Below are 24,181 nucleotides of genomic sequence, written 5' to 3'. Positions count from 1 at the left end.
TATGGTTTTCATAAAACTTTAATTCATGTTGTTTCATTCAAGACCATTAACAAAAGTACATACATAGGAGAACCTCTGTATGTGGCTCCTCAGGAACCCAGTGTTCTCCACAGTTGAAAGTAATTTTGACTGTAACTTAATGTGCATAGAGGCACAACAGCTCTCCCACCAATGTCTCCAGAGCACAATACATCCTGATCCTTACGTTTTTTTTGTTTGTTTTTTTGTATTTTTGTACTTTATTATTTTTTTCTAATATGTTACCATTCCCCTTTTTTTTAAGTTAAATTTGTTTTTGTTATTTTGATGTTTGAATCTTTCACTAAGGAAAAAAGCACACATTACATACAGTATATTTCAACCCACAGGTATTTGGGATGCATACCAGTATTATTTCTACTAGAAAAACAAAAGCCACCCTAAGATTGTTCTGAATATTTTGGCGGTTGGCTGGGGGTCAGAGGATACATCTAATTTTTTTATATTTTTTATTTTGCTTGTAGTTTAGGCACCTTATTCTTACTTTATCTTATGTATTATTAGCAGATCAAGTTTCAATGAAAAAAAAAAGAAAACAAGAAGAAAATATGTGCAAGGAAAAAAAAAACATTGTATAAAAGAACTGCTAGATATAAGATGGCATAAGGAATTCTGCACCTGGGAAAATTTGCTTAAATGAGCATGTGACTACCAAGGCGGCATCGAAGGACTCATGATTGGTAAAAGTAAATCCCCATTTGATAAACTACATTCACATACAACACACACACACACACACACACACACACACACGCATACACACTCACCATGCTTTCACTTCAGCTCTTGAATAAAGCATTTTAAAAACTGCTCAAAAAAACGAGCAGAGAAGTAGCCTCAGTTTAAGCTCGCACATATGAGAAATATGATCCTCCTTATGGAGGGAACTTCGCTTTGCTTTATATGTTTTTGTAGGAAAGCATACAGTAGTGGAAACTCAATGACACCATTTTAAGTTTCCTTGAGTAAGGAGAAAACTACAAGGGGGAAAAAAGAGCGGATGGCTCAAAACACATGCCAACATCAAACACACTCCCACACCAACGGGAACAAAAAAAAATGGTTGCAGGTGCAGAATTCCAGACAAAGCAGAGAAATCAAAGGAGATGGGGACAAAGACAGTCACAACCGTCACTCTTGATTTGGAGGGCCAGGGCCCTCGAAAAAAACAAAACAAATACCTCCATTAACATACTTTAAGCAACTCTAGGTACAGCGCACACACACACGCACTCGGAAGAGTTCCCCATGTACACTGCAGTGCAGAAGTGGACATGGGAGGCTGGGAACTATGGAATGAGAGGGTTCCCTTCGTAGATGTGGACAGGGACATGGTAACACATGCTGATTACTCTATGTATGCGCATGATTTTGTGTATGAGTTTGTGTGTACAAGTATGTGTCAAAGCAAAACAAAACACCCTTATCCCCTGTCAGCTTTTTTTTTTTTCCAATATATATTTGTTTTTATATATTTGTTTTCGGGATAGCGTTTCTTAATCTAGGTCCGCCTACTCTGGATGAGGTGGAGTGGGGGGCGGTCTGTATTGCTCAGTCGATGACACCAGGTTGACGAGTCTTCCATTCCACATTGAAGCCCTGCACATAAAATGAACAATATACAGACTTCAAACTTAAAGTTGACTTCAGCTTGATTTATACTTCGTCGTAAGATGGTGTTGTTTGCCAAAAATAGCCGATCTACAAGCTCGATCTACAAACCCACAAAATGAGTTTGTACATTAATAGTCAAACACCATCAATGTAGTATACATCTAGCATTAAAGAAAGTTCAGCTACTTCCTTGTCCCAGACTATTTCCATAGTCCATACAATGACAAATCGCGAAAATGGCTGATCTACAATCTTGCATTGTGGGCGCGGTGCCTTGTGGACTTGTAGATTGGCTATTTTTCACTATTTTGGTGAAATGTTGCATATAATGATATGCCCAAAATAGGGACACCAGGTCGAAAGTGGTTAAATACAGTTGGAACAAAAGGAGGCAAATGACAACAGTGTACCTTTGAGTTGTCAGGACCACGGGGCTGCCTCACAATGACAAGGCGGGGGGCACTGGCATCGTCCAGGGTGATGCTCTTTAGTCGGTTCACCAGCCGATCAGGACGTGGGGTTGCAACCGGCTTAGGCCCTTCACTATATGGATGAGGAGAGAAAAAAAAACACATTTAGTTCCAACACATTTCATCAGGGGTTCTCAAACTTTTTTATGCCACTTATGGTGAAAGTTTTTTGTCTACCCCACACTATTGTGTAATTTCAAAGTGGAAATAAAGATCTTAAAATAAAAGCATACATTGTTGGCCTTATGAATATTCATTAGAACATTATAGCAGCAATTCCTGCAGATTTGTACGCCTATCTAATCAATGAATAAATTATATTGTAGCGCAGCCCCAAAACACTGCCGTGACTTTTGGTGAATTTTTGAATGCCATGGTAAAAGTGGTTAATGAATACAAAGGGCCCCACCACACACACTGCCCCCTGGTGTCCTTACCAGACTCTGCGTACGTTGCAGGCACTACACTTTCCTGTGCGTTGATTGAGGATGACTGAGAACTCCACCTCATCCCCGGCCTGGAGTTCCAGTCCATCTTGCACCTCTTTGACATGGAAAAATAACTTCTTGCTCTCGCCGACTTCATATGTGATAAAACCAAACTGGAGAGAAGGGCACAAAACATTTAAGTATCCTTATTCACAAGTGGCAGCATTTACACCAGAAATGCACAATAAAAAAAAGTCATTCACAGTTTATTCCTAATGCACTTAAACATTGGAGGTTCAAGTGATATGCCTTTGTAAAAACAAGTGTTGGCAATCATAGTGTTCAGTAACAGGGGTTTTGGTCACTCCTGCTCATTAGTAAACAACACATGTGTTATTCATTCATGTATACACGCAATACGGTAGATCTATTGTTGCTTATTGTAGTTCTTAAATTGAGGCATATTGCATACAAACAGGGTTATTACAATGATACATTTCATGCTATAATTTGTATGGCTTGTTTGGAGGATAGCGGGCAACATAAATAGTCTCCCATCAATCTGTCCTTTCATTCTCCCAATGACCCATATAAAATGCTTCTACAATTTCCCCCTACTTCAAGTAGCCTACACTCACCATTCACAGACTATACCAAAGGTGGGACTACATCACAGTGGTGGGGAATGACATGTTTATCATTTGCTTGTCTGTTTATTATCAGGACAGATGGGAGACCCCCATTACAAAAAAACAACTCTATAGCAATGATAATTGTAATATAGAGCAACCTCTTTTTACATTAACATATCACATACACCCCTTTAAAGACATGTCACTTTGAGTTGAAAGAGATCACTACCTGGTCTTTGACACACTCCACCAGGGCTCTACGATGCGGCACCACACTACAAGCCATCTTCTGTCCAGTCTGGGCCACAGTACATAGCTGGAACTTGACCATCTCTCCCTTCTGCAGACAATCAGCCTTGTTTGCCATGCCCATGATGCCAAAAGGGTAATTCTGACCTTTAGTTCCACCTGAATGAGGCCAGAGAGAGACAGAGGGAAGGATTATTTTGGTTCTACCGTGTCTTCCAACAGAAAGGTCTTGTATTACTTTTGTTCAAGAACCACATTCAACCTGGCGCTCCTTGCGAGCTTGGTAGAGCGTCTATGCTTGCCTTGTGACACTATCGTACGACAAGAGTATAAAAGAGGTCTTAAGTGGTTAACTGAGACGCACCTTCTTCTATAACTTCAATAAGTCCTTGGTACTCTGTTTGGGAAGGGTCCACACTGCGCAGAGGACGGACCACTTTTCCTAGCATCACTGTTGCACTGATGTCCTCTCCGACCCCGACGCCATTCACTAATAAAAATAAAAGTGGAACACAAGTATGCATAAGCATGCACAGACAGAAATAACTTTATAATCAGAGTAGTGAGTAGCATAATTTAAACAAAAACACCAGGAATTTAAACCCCTCCTACCTGCTGCCACTTTGGTAACTTTCTCAGCACTGACTTTGTTTCCTTTTCCCTTGGACAGGATGTATTCCACTGTATCACCCAGCTCCATGCTCTCCAACTCTCCACACACCTCACTATAAGTGAGAAACTTGAGTTATATAGTGATTCTCAAACCTTAAAATTATGATTCTGAACCTTTTTCCATTTCAAAGGACCCCAGTTGGACATGCATTAGGCCATGGAGCCCCATCCTATAATACATTGCACAAACCAAAACCCATAATTTCCCCGTGTCACTGTGTCGGACTAAACACAACAACAACATATCAATGTCACTAACACCACAAGCCACAACGCGCACAATTACTTCACGCAGTCCGTAGGCTACTTCTCACTGCTCAGCACACATCTGCCCCCTCGAAGCATAATTAATTGCGGCCAACACAAACTCACAACATTAAGGTCGGCCATGTTGTTCCTTAGCGTCATCGCTGACCACCGCCCAGCGAGACCCAAACACCGCGAGGCAGACAACATTTCGTGTAAACCATTTTTGTTACCTTTTATTTCCTCCGAGGTGGAAAGACTGGTGACGCGAGGTTAGTTCCCTTTAGCTGTCACGCAGTTGCCAGGTTGCGCGCGCCAAATAAGCACTCTTTCTCTCTCTCGGCGAAAGAAAGAGAGAAAGAAAGACTGCGCTGCCAAGTGGGCACTGCGTGGCCACTAGAGCGAAATTCTAGTGTGATACGATTCTTTTTAAATAATCAGAGGATTTTACAGTGTAGCTTGGGGTACCAGTGTTAATTTAACGAAGAGTGTGCAAATGGAACCAAACAGACCCCTATCAATTGTATATAACGGTCACATGAACATTTTATGACAGCCCCAAATGTTTATGGTAAACAATAAATTGCTCCAGTGTGTTTGAATGAACTTACCTGTAATGGAAGAAAATCTCTTGGTCGTGATTGGCCGTCTCGATGAAGCCAAAGTTGTCCTTGAGCGTGGCGACAAAGCCCTGCAGCTTCTTGCTATTGTTGCTGACCGGACGGTTGAGGACCTTGATGTTGACGGCGCTCTGCTGGCCAGTTCGCTTCACTTCGTTAATGGAAAACTCCACCTAGTGGCCAGACACATTCACAAATGTCACATATCGGTCACTTCACTCAATACTTAGTGAAATGTTCAGATCCTAATACATTTAGAATGATTCGTTTTTTTTTTTTTAATAAACCAGCACATACCTGTTAAGACTTACAGGACAGTGAAGGAAATATTAAAATACCTTATCTCCAGGTTGTGGGTAATAGGATCCCTCCAGATCCTTGACATGGTAGGTCACCGTCATTTTCACTCCGCAGTCTTCATATGCAATCACTCCCTCCTCAGGTTCCTGCAGAGGACAACACAAGACGCATTACAGCATTAGACCACTTTACTAATACAGGAGCCAACAGATGCCATCACTAACGGCATCTTTTTCCTGCACAGTACCGCTTAAAACCTTTTGGTTTTCCAATTTCCATTGGGCACTTTTCTTTATATCACAAGGGAGCAGAGGCTAAACTAGTCTTGCAAAGCCAGATGAATGTGATATCTAAATTCAATGTAGGGGCTAAAACTGAGTGCAAATAATTAAAAAATGTACAGATAAATAACTGCATTGCAGAAACAATGCAGAGACTATATTGGGAAATTATCAGGATTGGTTCTCATAGCAGTAGGTATACATTTGTTGGCGGAGGTTTCACGACTGTACTAGCCACTACATTTATTGAGCAACTGCATGGTCTACTACTTGCCTAAAATGTTATAACCGTTTGGAATTTACAGAGGAAATGGATATTGTTTGCAGACAGCATTAGCTTTAGTATCATTTAGCACTTTCCAAACAGAGGGATGGATGTCACTATTAAGACCAACCACAAATGGTCCTTTCTGCAGTGAAAAAGCAAGTCGAGTCTGTACCATGCAGTGGAAAAGCACCAGGACACACACCATGTAGCTCTCAGTTTTACACACAAGCAAAGGATGTGGTTGTAGTAGTTGTTATCCATAGCTAATTTGTGTGGACCATTTGTCTAAAAAGTAGTGGATGGGATGAAAGGCTGGGCTTAACAGGCACACATTCAGTGGCACACCATTAATTGGTTAGCAATAACTGTTAGTATTAGCTTAATTTATTTGAACAAATCTTCAACAAGCTTGCGCTTCATTCATTGCCTCATTTGGTAATTCAGGTCTGAGTTGATCAATATTGAAATCTTCAATTCCATGACCTTTAGGATGAAATCTCCAACTTGCATTCCTCTCTTATATTCACAATGATTTCTGGGACCAAGTATCAACAACTTCGGATTGTCTTACAAACGTGCATTGGCGATAAAAGCTATAATCTGTACATTATAAGCCCTCTTGACACCTGGGATTCCCACATGGGAAACCACATTGGACTTGTGATCTTCAGGCAGGACTACTTGTCAACCAGTAGTTGTCCTACCTAACTCCCAGGATCTAAAACTCTCAATGGAGGGAGACCGCACCACCTCCAACCATTACACATGTGCTAGTTAAATATAGTAACACTGCATCAAGTCTACTTGATGCATCCACTGAAAAGCTCCTACACAGAAATTGCTGTATTCCCTGCATTCAAGCATGGCTTTCTCTATGATGATAAGTTTCATGTAGTCAAAGTTTGTGAAGTACTGTTGATACTTTAATACCTTCATTCAAAATCAGATTAGTTTCAATGTCATTTTGGCCATAACCATGCAACCCTATGATCAGAGCATGTCACAAATCTACACTCATTGCTGTAGGCGGCTTGGTGAGGCAAACTGTGAAACAGCCACAAAGGAAATAAGTTGGATTAAAGTTTCCAATTCTAGGTTAAGTTTGGATTAAAGTTTCTATTTCTAGGTTGCTCAGGTTAAATGCCGACGCCAAGACCATTCCATCAACAGTGGGGGCAAGTAACAGTCTACATAAGTTGACCACAGGCCTGCAAACACTGACCTTTTCTACAACTTTAGCCTTAGAGAGAAGAAAAGAGACCCATTAGATAGTCACAGTCTAGCTAACAACAAGAATTCTCAATCTTTCAACTTCATGTAATAACTTTCAGATTGCTCCAGTAAAACTAAGCGGTTAGCTCTAATCATTTATTTATACTAAATGTTAGTATATTATTTACAGTAAAGGTTTTCCAACATTGTAGATCATTTTGTCCATGATAAATGAGCATGGCTTTTTTTGGGCCAATTATTCCCCAATTGAGTTTGTATGGCAATTTCTGAATTCCCCACACAATGTAGTGTGTCGTCTTGTCACTGCTGACCCCTACCGGTTGGCCTTCGGACTGGTTTGCTCTGGTTGGTCCTAGGGATGGTATTGAGGAGTTGGGAGGATGTAGCGTGTGGAGAGGAACACACTATTCCTCATAACTAAACATCCCTGCTGACCAACCTGTAGGAGTCGCTGGTGCAGCAACACCACTGCACCGGACAGTGAGGATCACCCTCACTGTCCGGACTTCCCTCCCGTGAATATGGCCAACTGTGTTCGTATGGACGCCCGGCCAAGCCAGATGCACCGGAGAGGATTAAGCCCCTAGCCTCTGCGGTGGCGAACAGGAACTTCACTCCTGCACCACCCGAACGCCCAGACGTACGCTTGTCTATGTTATTTTACTTATCTCAGTGGGGAGGCATCATGCAAAAGCCCAGAATCCTACCTTGACTTTTTTTTTCTAATGAAGTGAGGGAGCATGAGGGGGTGGAGTTTTGTGGAAGGAAAAAAGCAAAAAGGAATATTAGAAGCTAAAACCGGCCAACTTCAAGCCCCAATTGAACATAATCACAGCAGCCACTTTGCTCTCACATCATACTCTGGGTGGGAAACAAATATGACGTCAAGGAGGTTGTATACAAGTCTAAAAACTGGACTTGAGGATCACAATGGGAACTAAAGCCCAGAAGATGGGAGAGAATAGGACCCACAGAGCACATTGTCATGGGTTTTTACTCAGTGACTTTCAGCTCTCGTACCTTCTCCTTCTCCTTTCCCTTGCTGGGACTGGCGTTCTTGGCGGAAACTGAAGGCACTTCCTTCTCCACCACACCTGCAAAACGCTGCTCAGACTGCGTGTGAAAAGACACGGTGCCCTTCGGCAGCTTCTTGATGCGCACTGCGTGGTTCCTCTGAGCGGACAGCATGTCCTGGTTAGGAGAGAGAGAGAAGGTAAAGTTGCTGTGTAAAAAAAAACTATAAAAAAAAACATTAAAAATAGTGGAAATGGCTGACCTACAAGCTCACAATACATTGTAATGAGACTGTTGTGAGCTTGTAGATTGCCCATCCGTTATTCGCCGCACAACAAAGTAACAATTATGCATGTCTGAAAAAGAGCAGAGGTATGACTTACAGGTACGACTGTGAACTCCACTTCGTCGGAGATGTGTAGCTGACTGTCTTCCAGGACTTCGCTGAAGTGAAAGAACATCCTGGCATCCCGATCCACGCACTTTATGAAGCCAAAGCCGTCACGCATGGCAGCGATCACACCCTAGAAGGCAGAAAACAAAAAATCCCTTAAAGTCACACAAAGCCAACGTAAAAGCAGCATTACTTTACATTTTTCATTCATTTTGTATTTAGTTGACTTCTTTTGTTTAGCCATATTAGTTTTAACTTATTTTTAAACCATTTAGACCTGGAGCCCCATTAGGTCAGGAAAACTTAAGTCAGGATTTAGTAGGCGTTTTTATAATCGGCCTCAGGTCTAAATGGGTTAAAGCAGGTTTGCTCATTTAGTTTCAAAAAAGGTAAAAAAAAAAAAAAAAGTGTTGTTTAATCAAAACTCAACAGTTAAAACTGGCACAGCTAAAACTTGAAAGCTACATTTCATATCCACCATGAAAACAAAGGGGTTTCTCACCATTTCACGGACCTCCTTGGTGAAATTGAAGGTGTCAGAGAGGATGTCAATGTTGGTGGCTCTCTCCAGCTTGTCCCTGCGATCGGTGGAGATGTTGAACTGGACGTGGTCTCCCTCCAGGAGGGTCACCTTGGACTTTGTGTCCTTCTCCCCGAACAGCAGTTCCTTGTCAGTGAAGCCAATCCTGGCAGTGATACGGCCTGGTAGCGGGTCGTTCTGCCAGTCACAAGAGACAGATTGAGAATGCTGTGCCTCAGAGCAATCAATATTCCCCTAATTAGCCGCACAGCCATAGCAACTGACACCCTAGGCTCACAGCGCAGATCAGCAATTTGTGTGTGGGGAACTAGATATCAAAAGGCATTGTAGTGTAGGTGTGAACTAGATATCAAAAGGCATTGATTGTAGTGTAGGCAGTGTTGTGTTCTAGTTTTTACGGAAGGTATACGCTACGATACGATGCGCGTGGTCGTGGGTATACGCTCTCGCATTTTCAATGGATGAAACCGTTTTTGAAGGTATACGGTAGCGACGAAAAAAAATCTCAAGGTATACGCCGTACACAGCATCTGACGGTAGAACACACCACTGAGTGTAGGTGTGAACTAGATATTAAAAGGCATTGTAAATTTGTATTAAAGCTTTTTTGGAAGAGTGCCTTTGTTTTTTTCATCTGCATTTCTTTTTTATGTACATTTTTATCCCACGATTTTGTAACCCATTTTTTTCACCCAGTGCCAATTGCCTATTTAATCCTGGGCACTACTCTCCTTCTGCCAATCTGGGGAGAGCCCAGAACCTTCAATGCATTGTCGGAAATATTGACTTCCCTCAAGCCGAAATATGACCTTCACATACACAACAAAAAGCATCCAACAAACAAAAAAAACAGCCAAGTGGACATAAGGCACTAAAATACACTGCTAATTTGGGGTACGTTTTTGCAAGTACCTGGTTCTTGGTGGGAACTTTGGGGATGACCTTGGCGACTGTGCCTTCAAATTGCTCGATGCTGATGTCCTCGAAGATGACCGTTCCCTGGGGGAGCAGCCTCACATCAGTGGCCACTTCTTTACCCTTGGATAAGAAAAGATAGAATGTTTAAAATCTTGTTTGTAGACATGATGATTTCTCCCAGGTTTGAGCCACGTAAACTCTAGGAATGACTGTTAAAATGATAACCCACCTCACCATCATTTATAAGAGAAGGCGAAGACAGATTATAAACACTAAAAGGGTATATAAAACATCTCTGAAATAATACAAATAAATTAATACATCCACAGGGCCTTTACACAGTGTGGAATCTCATGTAAAAAGGTGTTGTAAAAGAGCGACATCTAGTGGCTGAATGTTGTTTCGTGCCTGCTTTAAATGGCCGAGTATATGAAGACACCTACATTTCTGTCTTTAATGGTGAATTCCACATCGTCTCCTGCCTGCAAAGCCTCCAGATCGCCCTTGAATTCACTGTAGTGAAAGAAGATCTCCTTAACCACGTCAGCCCTCTCGATGAACCCGAAGGCCTCCTAACAAACACAAACGACACCACATGTTTAAAGCAACAGCTGACCATAATGTAATGTTAGGATTAGCAGTGGCATGGCTCAGCCTTACCTTGGTGGCACACACCACACCCTGGCACCTCATCTGCTTCTTCTTCACCAGGTGAATACTGTGAGCACTGACTGCACCGGTACTAAAGAACACAACAAAAGGAACAAATTCAATCATGCTCCAATAGATCACAATTGTGGAGCCCCAGCTGTGATATTCGAATGTGGACTATTATAGTCGTTATCGCTGACATTGTAGTTAATAATTTAGTCCCCTTGAATTGTTTTGGGGTAGGTGTCACTGTACATTTGCTACTATTGTTGTTGGTGTTATTGTCTTGCGTCATCCCCGCCTCCCCCTTTCCCTTCGACACGGTCATGGCAGATGGCCACTAACCCTAGAACAGGGGGTAAACATGGGGGTCTCTGCTCTAATTGTAAAATGTCTTTAGGCAACTAGCTATGATTTGGCACTATAATAAAATGTCATCAGTGCAACCTAGAAAATTATGCTGTGAACACACATTAAAGGACGACTTCACCCATTTTCAACCTGTCTTGATAGAATTGGTCCTCACTAATGCTCATGATAATATGGCAAATTTTTTGTCTACTCAGTCTGTGTCTCAGAGGAGGGTTGTGGACAGTTCAGAAATCCGCGTACCAGTGACATCATCATGGGGAATCCAAGCTAATAGAAACTACAGGCTTTCTATTCCTGGAAAGTTAACATGCTATAATGGAAGCCATTGTTCTCCTGTTAATAAAATGTTTAATTAAAAAAGGAAATCTTGAAGAAAAAAACCTTCCAAACGATGATGTCACTGGTAGGCAGGTTTCTGAAGTGTCCACAGCCCTCCTATGAGACACAGACCGAGTAGAAGAAAATGACACAATTTTATCAGGAGCATTAGTGAGGATCTATTATATGAAGGTTTAAAATGGGTGAAGTCGTCCTTTTAAGAGTTAAAGCCTCAATTTGAACATGACAACTGATCTTGCACTTGAGGATTCAAATCGATTGCCTACTTTTTGTGTTATCCTTATAGCATAACCTTGACTGGAATACTTGTACTGTTAATAAGCAAGTTCATTAAGTATTTAATCAATCAATCGAGCCTTGGCCCAGATTCCATCAAACCTTTTAGATTTTTACGACGAAAAGTGTGCGCCGTCATAGAGGCGAGTGTGCGCCTCTATGACAGAGCGTGATTGTCAACGACAACGTCATATGCAAAAGTAATTTGTTAATTGTGCGACGTTGAGTCTTTACGCAGTTTTAAAATGTCTTTAAGTGTGCTCCAAGGCATTACTTAATACAAAATATTATGGCTTAAGGACTTACTGCTTGTTTGTCTCCATGTAGAAGCTGACTTTGTCTCCAGTGTCAAGATGCATGTTGCCCTCAATATCATCAGGGGTGTAGGTAAGGTAGAACACTTCCTGTGGAGGTCATACCAAATAGTTACAGCTTTGTCACCCAATCATATCATAATACTATATTAACGTAACGTACATACATACAATGTCTGGATCCGCATCATAAATGTGTGCAAGCAAACCAAGCCAAAGTACAAAACACTTTTAGAGAAATTAGGCTCTGATTTGCACTCTAACAAATACAAGTTCAAAATACGTTGACGTGTTGTAAGCTTGTAGATTGGCTACTAAAAAAAAGGGGAAAAAAAGAAGAAAATGCATCCACATCATAAATTAGGATCTGAGCCACTTTCAATCTGGTGTCCCGATTTTGGGCATGTAAAAAATGTCCCCCGTTTCTGTAGTATAAATATGGCTTAAAGTGTTATGACGTCCAAAAAAAGGGGTAGTCAGGCTAATCAGATTAGCTAATATTTTGATGACGTCACGCTGGGGTATATTTTATATTGTGTTTATCATTTATAATGGACTTTTATCGACTGTATTGTACTCCACTCTCTCTCCCTTCGCGTCTCCCCTCGCTCGCACCACTGAACCAGGAAATGGTTTTACATGAAAATGTATTTTATTTGTTAATCTGTGTATATAAAATATACATCCAACAAAATCTAAGTTACACCAACATTGTTCATGTGAAGTAGTTTGTTTATGCTTATTTATTGAAATGATAAAAATCGGGGTTAGGGGGAGGCAAGGCATGAATTCTGGCCGGGTTCAGGGCATCTGAGAGCGGGGACACAGAGGGGAGACACGGCCATGGAGATTATAATACACGCACTGCCGCAGCTCGTTTCTAAACAAACTATTCATTTCAGCCAATAAATAGATCACGTAGTTGTTCAACATTGATTTTTATAGGCACCGAACTTTTACCAAACCTTTCTCAGTTGTCGAATATTTATGTGCCCGCCCCCCTTGTCAGTCATCCAACTTCAAGCTACTACTGCGATTCAGCTGGGGGGAGGGACGGGACGTAGCCAACTGGCGCTGGCTGGAGATACAATGAGTGTATTTCTCCCAGGCCAGAGGGGACACAGAGCAGCTCTGGGGAGCTCTCAGAGTCCCCTCGGAGAGACGGAGACCCATGCAGCGTTCAAACTATAGCAATTTTTATCATTTCAATAAATAAGCATCAACGAACTACTTTGAAGGGGAATATATAGACAAATATGATGTTGAGGTCACAGACTCATTATTGCTGGTCTGTTTGATGCGAGTGGGGAACTCAGAGCAGAGCTACTGCAAATGCCAAATCAATCTGTGATACATCCCGCCCTGTTTTCAGAGAGACCACATGACGTACAGTATAAAATATGATATTTTCGGGCCATGTCATAACACCTTTAAGTGGATAATCTCAAGAGACTAGAGTGAAACCTCCCTTTCAACCATTTATGTGTGTCTTTGACCAGCTGGCCACTGCTCTAACTAGAATCTCTCTGGGTGACATCTGATACGTACCCCATTTCTCTCATAGCAAACACTGCCAGTGGGCACCTGGCCAGGGGCTGACTTTCCATCCAGGTGAGTTGGTATTGCTGAGACAACCTATGTGAAGGAGGCAATCACAAGAAATTGGACACTGTTAAAAAAGGAAGGGTCTTTCAAAAACACATTCACAAGGCATGTTCCAATTTAATGTATGGTTGCAATTACATGTCCTGCTTAAATGGCTGATTTTCCAATGTCTACACAGTGAGAAGTTGGTAAGACAAGATAGTATAGGTATCATGAAATAAGTACACTGCATATGTGTACGTTCTCTCATGAACTCAATGTATCTAATTATTCATGTCATAATAGGTGAACAATCTGCAAATATAGGCTTATATTCAGCAATCTGGCAGATCTACAAGCTCAACGTGCGACGCGTTGTGAGCTTGTAGATGTACATCAGCTATTTTAGCTATTTGACCTACAACAAAGTGGTTAAGTAACCAATCCATTTTTGTAATATTGTCCCAGCAGTGTGTTCATTTACAAATCAGCCTTCAAAATTAGTACATACATGATTGATCAACTCACTCTGCAGTTACATCAAATCACTATCACAGTATCTGAATTTGCTGCTTAGACATACAACACTTCTACAGCTTTGCACACCAAACATGCAGGTCGAGGACATTCAAGCTCATTGTAAACCCCGATGGAAAAAAGGGCACGTGCCATATTTCTATCACTACTAAATGCCAATAGATGACTGGAATACGTTTATGGCTCACCATAAACATGTCGGTTTCACTTTTAGAAAATGGATAAACAAATATAATAAAATTTACAATGTGCTTGAAAAAAATGCATTTCAAAAACATAACAGTAGACAACACTCACTGAGATGACAGACACAGACAAGTAGACAACCAAAAATAAAATGGTATTCCTTAACTGGATGAATATAACCATGCAGGACAGTAAAGGGAGAGGCGTGCGAGTCTGGCCCCACCTGGCCCGAGATGCGCTCCTCTGGCAGTACCTCTGGCTTTATCTTAAGCAGCTTCACCGCTATGGGCTTGCCCGTGCGCCTGTCCGAGGACACCTCAAACTCCACGTCATCTGAAGGGTGAACGACAAGAAGAACAACGACAAGAAGAGAGAAGCCAGTAGTTAGGTTAGTACACAAGAGCAATACAAGCACAGCTCCAACTACTTGAAATGGCTTCTAGACTGGGGTCTCAAAGGTACAACATTTTATCAAATGGGGGTCCATAGAATGATGTACATCAAACCGGGGGTCCTTAAATCAAATGGGCTGAGAATCATTGCTAATAAAACTTACCTAGTGTCTAGCAATGGCCAAATATGTCAAAGAGGACCACAGATTGTGTGCCTTACTTTGTACATGTTGATATAGCTACTGAAACGAAGCCAGCAGGTGGCGCTCACCTCCTATCTTGAGCTCTTGCAGGTTACCATTGTACTGGGAACAGTGAAAGAAGAGTCGTGCCTGCCGCTCCGAGCACTGAATGAAGCCGTACGAGGTGAGCAGCTTCTCCACCACGCCCGTCTCCCTGATGCTGGGCCCTGTGCCGTTGGCATACGCGGTATGCCCATTGTTGTGGAGCATGCCCGGGTCAAAACTCATCTGGGCAAGGGGGAGGACAAAAAAGTGTTATTAATTTTAGTACTGATTAAAAAGGCCAATTAACCACCTAAGCCCTTTATACTATGCCAAATGACATAGCGAAAATAGCTCATCTGAGCATGTAGATACGGCATTTTCCCTATTTTTGAAAATGTCTGAAAGTTTTCAGCTATAACGACATGCCCAAAATAGGGATGCCAGTTTGAAAGTGGTTAAGATGGCAAAATGAACCAGCACAGAAAAGAAAAATGAGGGCTGGGGTTTAATGAAGTCTGATGTAGATCTTGAATAAAAATAAATAAAAAAGGTTAATCTTCCACACCATCTATCTACTTCACTAAAACATGCAAAGAACAGCACACATGGGGGTGGGGGGGTACGGTCTATTAGAGCATTCTAGGGCTATCTAACCACCATTTGTGAATAGAGGTGAACACGGATAGACCGCCACGCCTAGAGGGAATTTCATGATGATTCAGACCATTCGCTGCCAACAGGACCACACTGTATGGACTTTCTAGTTGTATCAAAATCATGCGGTAGGCTACTTTGTACCGAGCTTTGTCAGTAGTGTTTTAGGCCTATGAGACGCAAAAGCTAGCATTAGGCACACTTTTCATGCACTCCTTTAAGTAAAATACTGTAAAGTAAAGTATTACACTGCAAACAAAACCTTTTACCTTTTTCTACCAACCATCATTGAAGAGCAACGATAATGACCATCAATGGTCCTACAACTATGGGTGTTCAACAGCACACCAATATAAAAGTGAAACCATGCTGTTAAGGCATCCTAGCTGCACACCGGGCTGTTAAAAGTCAATGTGGGCACAATTCAACATGCCCACTTACAGATCTCTGATACAGGGGAGTCCGTTTGTGTTTTTTACTTCCTGGCTGGGGATGACATGAGACGGAGGAGGAGCGGGGTATGGGCACGGGCCCAGTGGAGGTGGACGTGGAGGGGGCAGGGGCAGTCGTTTTGCGTGCCACCGGAGGTTCAGAACAGCCTCTCTTCTCCATTTCTGACAGTGGGGGCAGAACTCTGACACGCCGTTGAGAGAAACCACTTTCAAAAGAGTGGATCTTTACATAAAATAAAAGTACCCGATGGTAAATGTTCAGTCATTTTGGTACAAATACAATACCCAAGCATCCAAAGTAATTGGAGACTTACTATCCAACACACCAACGGTAATCCAACATGACGGAAAATTGTACTTGCTTGGATTTTCAATGCAACTCTCATTGTTTTCCCATAAATAACAAGCCGCTTTCATAACCTCTTTCCTGTGTAGTTTCTTGCCATTACCCGCATCTTACCCATCCTAGTAGTAGCAGTAAGCAGTCTGCCAGAATATAGCAGTCTACACAGGCAATAGATTCCAGTTCCAATACTTAAACCCTAAACTCCATCCATAGACCTGGGTCCCCCGGGAGTCTATTCTGCTTGGCCCCTCCTTTTCCACTCAAAATCTGTTTGCCGAAAATAGCCGATCTACAAGCTGACAACGGACGATCTACAGGCTCACAACACGTCCCAAGTGTCACGTTGTGAGCATGCAGATCTGATATTTCCGCCAAATGTTCGCATACCCACAATAGGGATCATGTGGTTAAATCCTTGTAGGTAGGCTCACATTTATGATCAATAGTGACGACGAGTAGTTTTCATAAAAACAAAACTCAATGCATTGCAAAGACAATGCTAATGCATTAATTCCAAGATTGCGTCAGAGTAGGAAGATTGAAAGAACTGAAAAACATGATCAACTGCTGCAGCCAGGAATAGTGAGAAATGGCCACAGTGACATAATGCTAATAACATTGACTAAAGTCAAGTAAGAAAAACTATAAAGTGTGGAGAGGATTGGAAAATGCAAATGACGGGTTAAATATAGGGTCATCTACAGTAGACAGCGAGTTGGTGATGGGTTATGAGGGGTCCCAGAGCAGCCTCCTGTTAGGTCCTATACTGTGCCAACAGCTATTCTGAACACAGGATTTAACAGATGCTTAGGTCTGTTAGCTCTATGTGCTCTAGCACAGGAGTACAAAGTAACACACCCAGGGGTCTGTTAGGTCTGAGTACATCAGAGTACCAAGTCTTGGAATCCTACACATTTGAGTTTGGTTGTTCACCAAGCAAATTGTTCTAAAAACAGTAGGCGCTAAAAACATATATAAAACGTATACAAATATAAAATAGCTCAACAGCCTTATGTATTACAAGATTGTGAATTGGATGGATATGTATTGCTTGTGAAGTGCACAACAAAGTTAATCATCTCAATTCAATCTGTGTTCAGATTATTTTACATCTCAATTTCTTCTTGATTCAAGTGAATTGGTTTACCTGTAACAGAATTCAAATTTCCCAGCATTGGCCGTTTTGTTTTTTAAGGGAGCTGTGTGGCACAGGCAAAATTTACCATTTGCAGAATATTCAAGGAAAGCCAAGTTTCCAGACCCTTGTTAAAACCTTAAGCCATTCACCCTGCAACACTGCACCTCAGCAGAGGCTAGTCTTGGGTCCCGGAAGGGATGGAAGAGGTTAGGCCAGTCATAGCAGAGAGATGCAGGGCAAGGTTGGTGGATTGGGGCTCGATGGAGTGGGGAGGAGGGGGTCACGGAGGAAAAAAGTGGGAAAGGTGGAACTTACGGATCGACCGTACGGTGACAGGCTGAGTCCGACGGGGGAGGTGCTGCTCAGGTCAGCGCTAACGAACGCGGTGGGTGGTGACGCAGGCAAGGTAAACTCGACAAAGCCTTTCCAGGGGCTGCCCATATTTTTCCATAAACTCGGACCAAACTTGAGCCCTTGTTGTACTTGATAACTTGAAATTGGTTTGTTTTGACTTTTGAATTATATTTCTATGTAACCAATGTTACACCGCTGGATGTCTGCAAGGGTGAAGAGAGGGACAAAAATATAACGGGTAAGGCAGACAGGACAGCCAGTGTGCCAAGTGTTACAATCACAGGGAAAGAGCTGTGTGCTTTTTCAGGAAGGGAAGAACATGACAGGATAGTGTAGTGGGGCAGTGGTTGTGGACAAGCTGTCAAATCATCCCAGAAACAGGTGAAGTCACAGATTATGAGTCTTTAGAGACAATTCAGTCTTAGAAATACCCACTTGATCTCCAGGATGGAAGAATGTATTTGTAACAAATTGCCAAGAGTAACTTATTGGGCATGAGGATACAAATCACATATTTACTGAAATGCAATGCATCAGTCAAACATTTTGGAACAACATATTCAATGGATTGTTTCTACATATTTTTAAATCCCCATTGATGAAGCTGCAAATCGAATGGACACAGTTTAAGTAAGAGCCATGTTAAAAATGCTATAGATATGGTATAAATGTGTATAGAAGAGCAGCCTATCACTTAGTCAAGCAAAGACGACAAGTTATGTGTGCACAGTCATGAAAAACATCATCTGCACTGCTGCCCCCCTGGACACATCTTCAGGACACAGTGTCTGCCCATAGACCATTTACACCTATGAATTCGACCCAACATGCCCTTTGCCCTAATTATGCCCCTTCAATGTAGGATTGAATATTTCGAACATCTAAAATTGTTTCACAGAAGAAGACTGATAGCATACTGGAAGAGGCATTTCAGACCTTCATATCTGTCAAAAACATCCTCAAAGTGAGATAATCATCTTTGCTAAAACAAACTTTTTTTTAAACTGCCACAATACAGCTGTAACCAGTTAAATCTAATTTCACAACCTGGCATAAGATGTTAGACCCACCTTTGATTGGCGTCTTGAAACTTGCAGTTGTCAGGAATCTTGATAACTATGCAGTTGTAGATCTCTTCACACACAGTTGCGAACACACACTTTGTTGTTACAGGTTTCTGGCACAAGTTCTAGATGGTTGCATAAAGCAAAAAAGAAAAAGAAAACAGAGGGGGGACTAGCACAAAAAAAAGGCAAATGCAGGTGCAATAACACTGCTTAGAAAAACGAAACAAAATGAAGACAGTGGGAGTAGATAAGAGGAAGAGATGGGGAGACAGTTGGGGGACTGAAGGGGGATAGCAGCCCACTCCGCACCCCGGGGTGACTCGGTGGTGCGGTGAGGATGAGGGGGCTAGGAGCAGCGTTGGGACGTGTGCTTTGTCAAAGCTGTTGAGTAGGCACAAACTTCTGGTTTCAGATCAGGTATTGTCTTCTCAGTTATTTGCGTAGGCGTAGGATTGCTTCTCTTCAGCGCGTTTCAAAAATGGCGTCTTTGTCTTTGGTCGTTTGGTTGCTTCTTGTATTTAAATCCTTGAAGTGATCCTTTTTTTCCTTGTCTTGAGAGGTGCAACGTCTTGCTTTATTTTGGGATGTTTGGCTTTAGTTTTGTCGTTGTGATCTGAACTTGAAGAAGCAGTTGCGGATGGTACAAAAATTCTGTTCTGTTTCACTTCATACTGTTGGGAAAGAGTAGAGAAAGTTAGTTTAATACACTTCAATTACAAAATTGTACAAATCCAAAACAACAATAAAGTAGGATAAAGCTTTGGAGTAAACATGAAAGCGCCATCATACAGGGTGTATCACAAGCGCTGGCTACCGGCCAAAAGAGCCTCCGTATCCGGCTACTTTTCTACTGATCGCCCTGCGGCTCCGTACGCCAGTGGACACCGGGCAGTGAGCTTTGCATCAGCTACGTCGCTCAGCACTTGTTAAGAAAACCAAAGAGTAATTCAAGATTTGCTAATAGTATTAGTATGCCGACCGATCACAGTTGTATAGGCTACAGTTGCGTGGTGCAAACTTAATTTAACCCATCAACTACTGATAAAACTTGACGTGTTGCCCTCATTGCGTTATAAGGATGCCCCGGCCTCGAAACAGACGAATACCGTGGTGCAGTCAGACTGGTGCGTGTCACTCTCTTACCCCTATTATCCAAAACATTTCAACATTTGCCATGATTGATCAGCAACTAGTGCAAGTGTACATGTATATTTCAAGACATGGTGTCTTGTTATTTTGCGTGGCATCATGGACGCAGCCTCATTTAGACTCCGTTCTGCTCTTCCCCACTAAAAGCAGCAGCTAAGATAATACCTCGCATCGAACGTTGCCTGCACGTTTCTAGTCGGGCTATAATTAAGCATCCATAAAGTGGCCACTGTACTATTAGCCTAACTGACTAAGACACTTCATATTTTGTCACATGAGAGAACAGGAAAAGCCCTCTGGAGTGTGGACCAAAGGCCATAGAAAGTACCATAGCATATTTTGTCTTATTAAGACCAGATTCTTTGCCCTCAACTCACAGGCATAAAAATAGGGTTTCCTCAGCTGCCTCTGGACAGCCCACAATGCCAGGCAGCTGACTAGATGTAGCAGGCTGCTTTTGTGGATCAACAAGTCCTTGTGCATACCTCCCACTCTGGCCATGCTGATATTTATGGCACCGTTTCTGACTAGGGACCACTGCTTCATCATAACACTTTGATGTTGTGCACCCTTTTGTGACACTAGCTATACACCAGCAGCAAATGTAGTATTGTCCAGCTACCTATCCAGGGTTTTTAAAAAAAGTTTCGTTTCATGTTAAATGCAGCAGCTAACCTCAAGTCAGGGGAGATGGGTGTGTTGTTGACCTTAATACAGCAATATGAAAACAAGCTTGGCTGACCAAGCCAAAGACACATGATACCTATTCTGCTATGGCTGTGTCGCAATGGCTCCCACCCAACATGCCTCTAGGATGGTTCAAAAAAAATGTTGTAAAAAGGCTGCAAATGGCATTCCAAGCACCCCTTCCACACACCCCGGGTGTATCATTTAAATTGCTTTCTTGGCATTTCAGACTGGTAATTTGTAGAACTTGGGACAATCCGATTGAACTAGTCTGAAGCTCAGATGCAGTAAACAAGAGTGCACATGTCTGTGAAGGATGCACATGTCCAATGACATCTTTTTTTTAACATACTTATCCATGTATATGCCCAAAGGACTTGGTGATCTTTTCAGCTCTTATTTTGAGTGATTGAGTTCTTGTACAGCCTTGGAGCTACACAGAAGCATGACCCGTCATCACAAGCTGTATCAGTGGGTTAGAGGTTACTGGCAAATAAACAATGGAAACCAGCCTTCTTGGACACGATTTTCAGCCAAAAACACACTCCTCCCACTGAACCAGCAGCAGTGATTGGCCATTTTCAGCACTTTCTAACAGGTTATCAAACTGTATCTTAACTGGGTAATAATTAAACCAAGACATTTGGCAACACTTCACAAAATGCAAGGTAGTAAACAAATGAAATCAGTCCCTGCCAGAGGCCTTAGGTGCACAACCTGATAATATTGACAAAACATGACTGAATTACCTATTAAACTCGAAAATTCAACTGACATCTTATATTTGTTTTACCTTTGTCGTTTTGCCTTTTAAGAACAGGGTGGCGAGGAATAATATAATCAGGCCATAAAAAAAGTATAATTTCTTTGTCAACCAAAGCCAGCTGTGGTTTACATTCCCGAATAATCACCTCGGTTGCCTTCTGCAAGATCACTTTACTACCTAATCAGATTTTACCAACCAATAAGTATGTGGTAATAGGGTTAAATTAGAACTCCAGTACGTACAAAAACATTTCGTTATCTACCGTTATTACATGGTTAGGCTAATCAGACCTGGGCCTGAATAACAAACTGGCGTCACTCCGACATTGGTGACTCATCGAAATATGTGACTACAGAGGTTTGTATAGAATTTGCAAGACACTCGACCGTTCGGATCATTTAACCACTCCCGATGTTACAACCGTGACTCGCCTGTACTTTAAGTACAGTAAAGAACTTCTCTCACACACACATCAGCCAAGTCCGTTGAGCTCCTGTGCGGCCATACTGCGGCCCTAAGCCTTTGTGCAACGGCAGCGAGGAATGGATTGCCTCGAAACAGCGCTCTCTGGCGTCACATAATTCGGGAGGTCACAGATGTCGACGCAACAGCGGCATTGACACACACAGGAGCAGCACTGCCATGTGATTTCCTAGAAAACAACCGTTCTCTCATCTTCTCATCTGGGGCCTGAACAAACACGTTGCGGCATGTCGCAGCCCCGAGTCCCCACACCAGCTATTGTCGCCAGCACAATCAACACAGGAAGGCCTGGTGGGGATTATTAGACCTTTATATTAAATATACCAGATATAACGCTATAACATAATTTATGCAATTAGTCAGCGTTTGGGAGTGATTGGGACCACGGCTTTTAGAAGTAACCTACAATACTACCATAGCGCGACTCAGTGTGTCGGTCCGACCGATCCGAAGAGAACAGATCTACAAGCCAACAACGCGTCATGTTAGCCAGCTTGTAGATCTGTTCTTTGTCGACGAGCGACGGGACAATTAGATGGGGCATTATTATATTATTCTTATATTGTATATTGTTAAACGTTTGAAGCACATATTTATAACAATAGAGTAGCGTCCGTCTGAGACCAAAGTAAGCAGGCCTCCATGTTAGCATGCTAGGCAGTGTTGCCAGATTTTGTGAGGAAAATAAGCAACCAGGCCTATGAAAACAAGCCCAAAAAAAAAGCAACTAGGCCACATGAGCTTTAAACCTTTATAAAATGTGGAATATTTGGAATATTTGAAATATTTCTGAAACAGTCTTAACAAATGTTCCCTGGGCACAAAACATTTTAAGAAAATATTTGAGAACCACTGGTTAAATATTATTTTTGGAAGAAAGCCTAAATAAGCAAGTACACTTTAGGAGCAAGCCCAAAAAAACAAAACCACCAATCTTTAGCCCAAATTCGCTTATAATAAGCCGACATGGCAACACTGATGCTAAGCCAACATGCTAACCGCTATGTGTTGTGTGATTTACAGCGACGAGGACGAACACCGCTGCTGCTGCCTCCACCCAGGAGGCCCGAGCGAGAAAAAAACACACTGCGCCTCGAAACAGCGGACCCCCGTCGACAGACAACCACCGCTAGAATTACTGTCGCACGCGGCGACCAGAAATATACACAAAGTGACTTTTATAACGATGAAAATATCAATAAACTCACCCCAACAGCTTTCAGCACTGTCACCAGCGCCGCTAGAAGCAGCACGGCACATTACGTAGTGATTAATGAGTGGGACTACCGCGAGATTTCACCCTTCTTCTCGGGAAGACTGAACAAAGAGCATAAAAAGGAACGAGAGCGCCACCTACTACTAGCCCAAGCCCCCAGAACCTCGGTAGAACAGTGAAGCTGCCGTTCGCTTGGTGGTCAAATCTGAGATTGCAATACTTCTGCATTTAAAACGCTACTGTGCATGCTTTTATTGTCTGAAACGCTAGTGCGCATGCTCTATTGGCTCCGCTATTGGAGCCAATCTAATGAAGTATAGGTACTTCCGGGTGCTTCATGCGCTGGTGAGCAACTTCCATTGGAATGAATTGGTGGGGGCGGGACAGTCCGCCCTCTAGATATATTATAACCATAGAGTTATAAATTGAATATACATTTTCATTATAGTGATTATAAAGATAGGCTATTCAGTTTGATTGATTGATTTCTGTACTTTATTTAGTAAGACATGAGAACAACAGTACATGGAAGTACAAATTCACAATACAGGGTCTACTAAACTGGAAGACTCATAAAGCACCAAGCTTGTTTAAAATGAGATCCCCATGCACACAAATCATGATGACAGTCCATTCTCAACAATATATTTAGGCAAAATGGGAAAAGTCTTGATAATAATTAAATTACTGCAAAATATCTGTTTACCTATAAAGTCTCAGATTGCACTTTTGTATCTAAATTAAATCCAAAAAGAAATATTTCTGGTCAGACTTTCAAACCATACTATTGGGCTCTCATTTGTTTGTAAATAAATCACATAAAAGTGTTGCTAACTTGTGAAAATAATTTGTAATTTGCACACTCTCCAATGTGCCTTAACTCAATCATTTCGGGTCTCCTAGGATTATCTGGTGTATTTCCACATGTTGGGACATGATCAGATGAAAGAGTAACATCAGTAACATCAACACCTCCTGAATATTAAAAGCAGGCGCAGTCCAAAACACCAATTCCTTCCTTTCACACAGACATGAAACGCCTCTTCAACTGTCCAGGTGTCAAACTGATGGC

General features: G+C 42.0%; 1 protein-coding gene across 9 annotated transcripts; it reads right to left on the bottom strand.

Moving 5' to 3' along the window:
• csde1 (cold shock domain containing E1, RNA-binding) lies at positions 1-23,216 on the bottom strand. Of its 9 annotated transcripts, none has more exons than XM_084069235.1 (23): positions 23,102-23,216; positions 18,812-19,479; positions 17,703-17,944; positions 15,893-16,126; positions 14,842-15,040; positions 14,345-14,511; positions 13,420-13,506; positions 11,864-11,961; positions 11,324-11,377; positions 10,580-10,661; positions 10,363-10,491; positions 9,914-10,039; positions 8,963-9,178; positions 8,450-8,590; positions 8,073-8,243; positions 5,309-5,416; positions 4,962-5,143; positions 4,045-4,157; positions 3,797-3,922; positions 3,413-3,591; positions 2,561-2,724; positions 2,064-2,196; positions 1-1,638 (listed from the first exon to the last, which is right to left on the bottom strand). In XM_084069235.1, exons 3-23 carry the CDS (start codon positions 17,826-17,828, stop codon positions 1,591-1,593), a joined length of 2,883 nt encoding a protein of 960 aa, XP_083925361.1. In that variant the 5' UTR covers positions 17,829-17,944; positions 18,812-19,479; positions 23,102-23,216; the 3' UTR covers positions 1-1,590. The 9 variants fall into 9 exon arrangements, with proteins under 9 accessions (XP_083925361.1, XP_083925363.1, XP_083925364.1 ...); XM_084069237.1 differs by having other exon boundaries at positions 14,402-14,511; XM_084069238.1 differs by having other exon boundaries at positions 14,432-14,511.
• Between the last annotated feature and the right edge of the window lie 965 nt (positions 23,217-24,181).

Source organism: Gymnoscopelus microlampas, assembly GCF_963454915.1.
Source record: "Gymnoscopelus microlampas genome assembly, chromosome: 10".
In the NCBI taxonomy this organism is placed as follows: Eukaryota; Metazoa; Chordata; class Actinopteri; order Myctophiformes; family Myctophidae; genus Gymnoscopelus; species Gymnoscopelus microlampas.
The sequence above is the reverse complement of the archived record's forward strand: the minus strand, read 5'-3'. Positions and strand labels throughout refer to the sequence as shown.

Excerpts from the sequence above, each read along its gene's own strand:
- csde1 (XM_084069235.1), bottom strand. The coding sequence starts at position 17,828 with ATGGGCAGCCCCTGGAAAGGCTTTGTCGAGTTTACCTTGCCTGCGTCA. Across the intron at positions 16,127-17,702 it reads TGTCACCGTACGGTCGATCC|ATCCACTCTTTTGAAAGTGG; the intron begins GTAAGTTCCACC and ends TTTTATGTAAAG. Across the intron at positions 11,378-11,863 it reads TACATGGAGACAAACAAGCA|GAGGGCTGTGGACACTTCAG; the intron begins GTAAGTCCTTAA and ends TGTGTCTCATAG.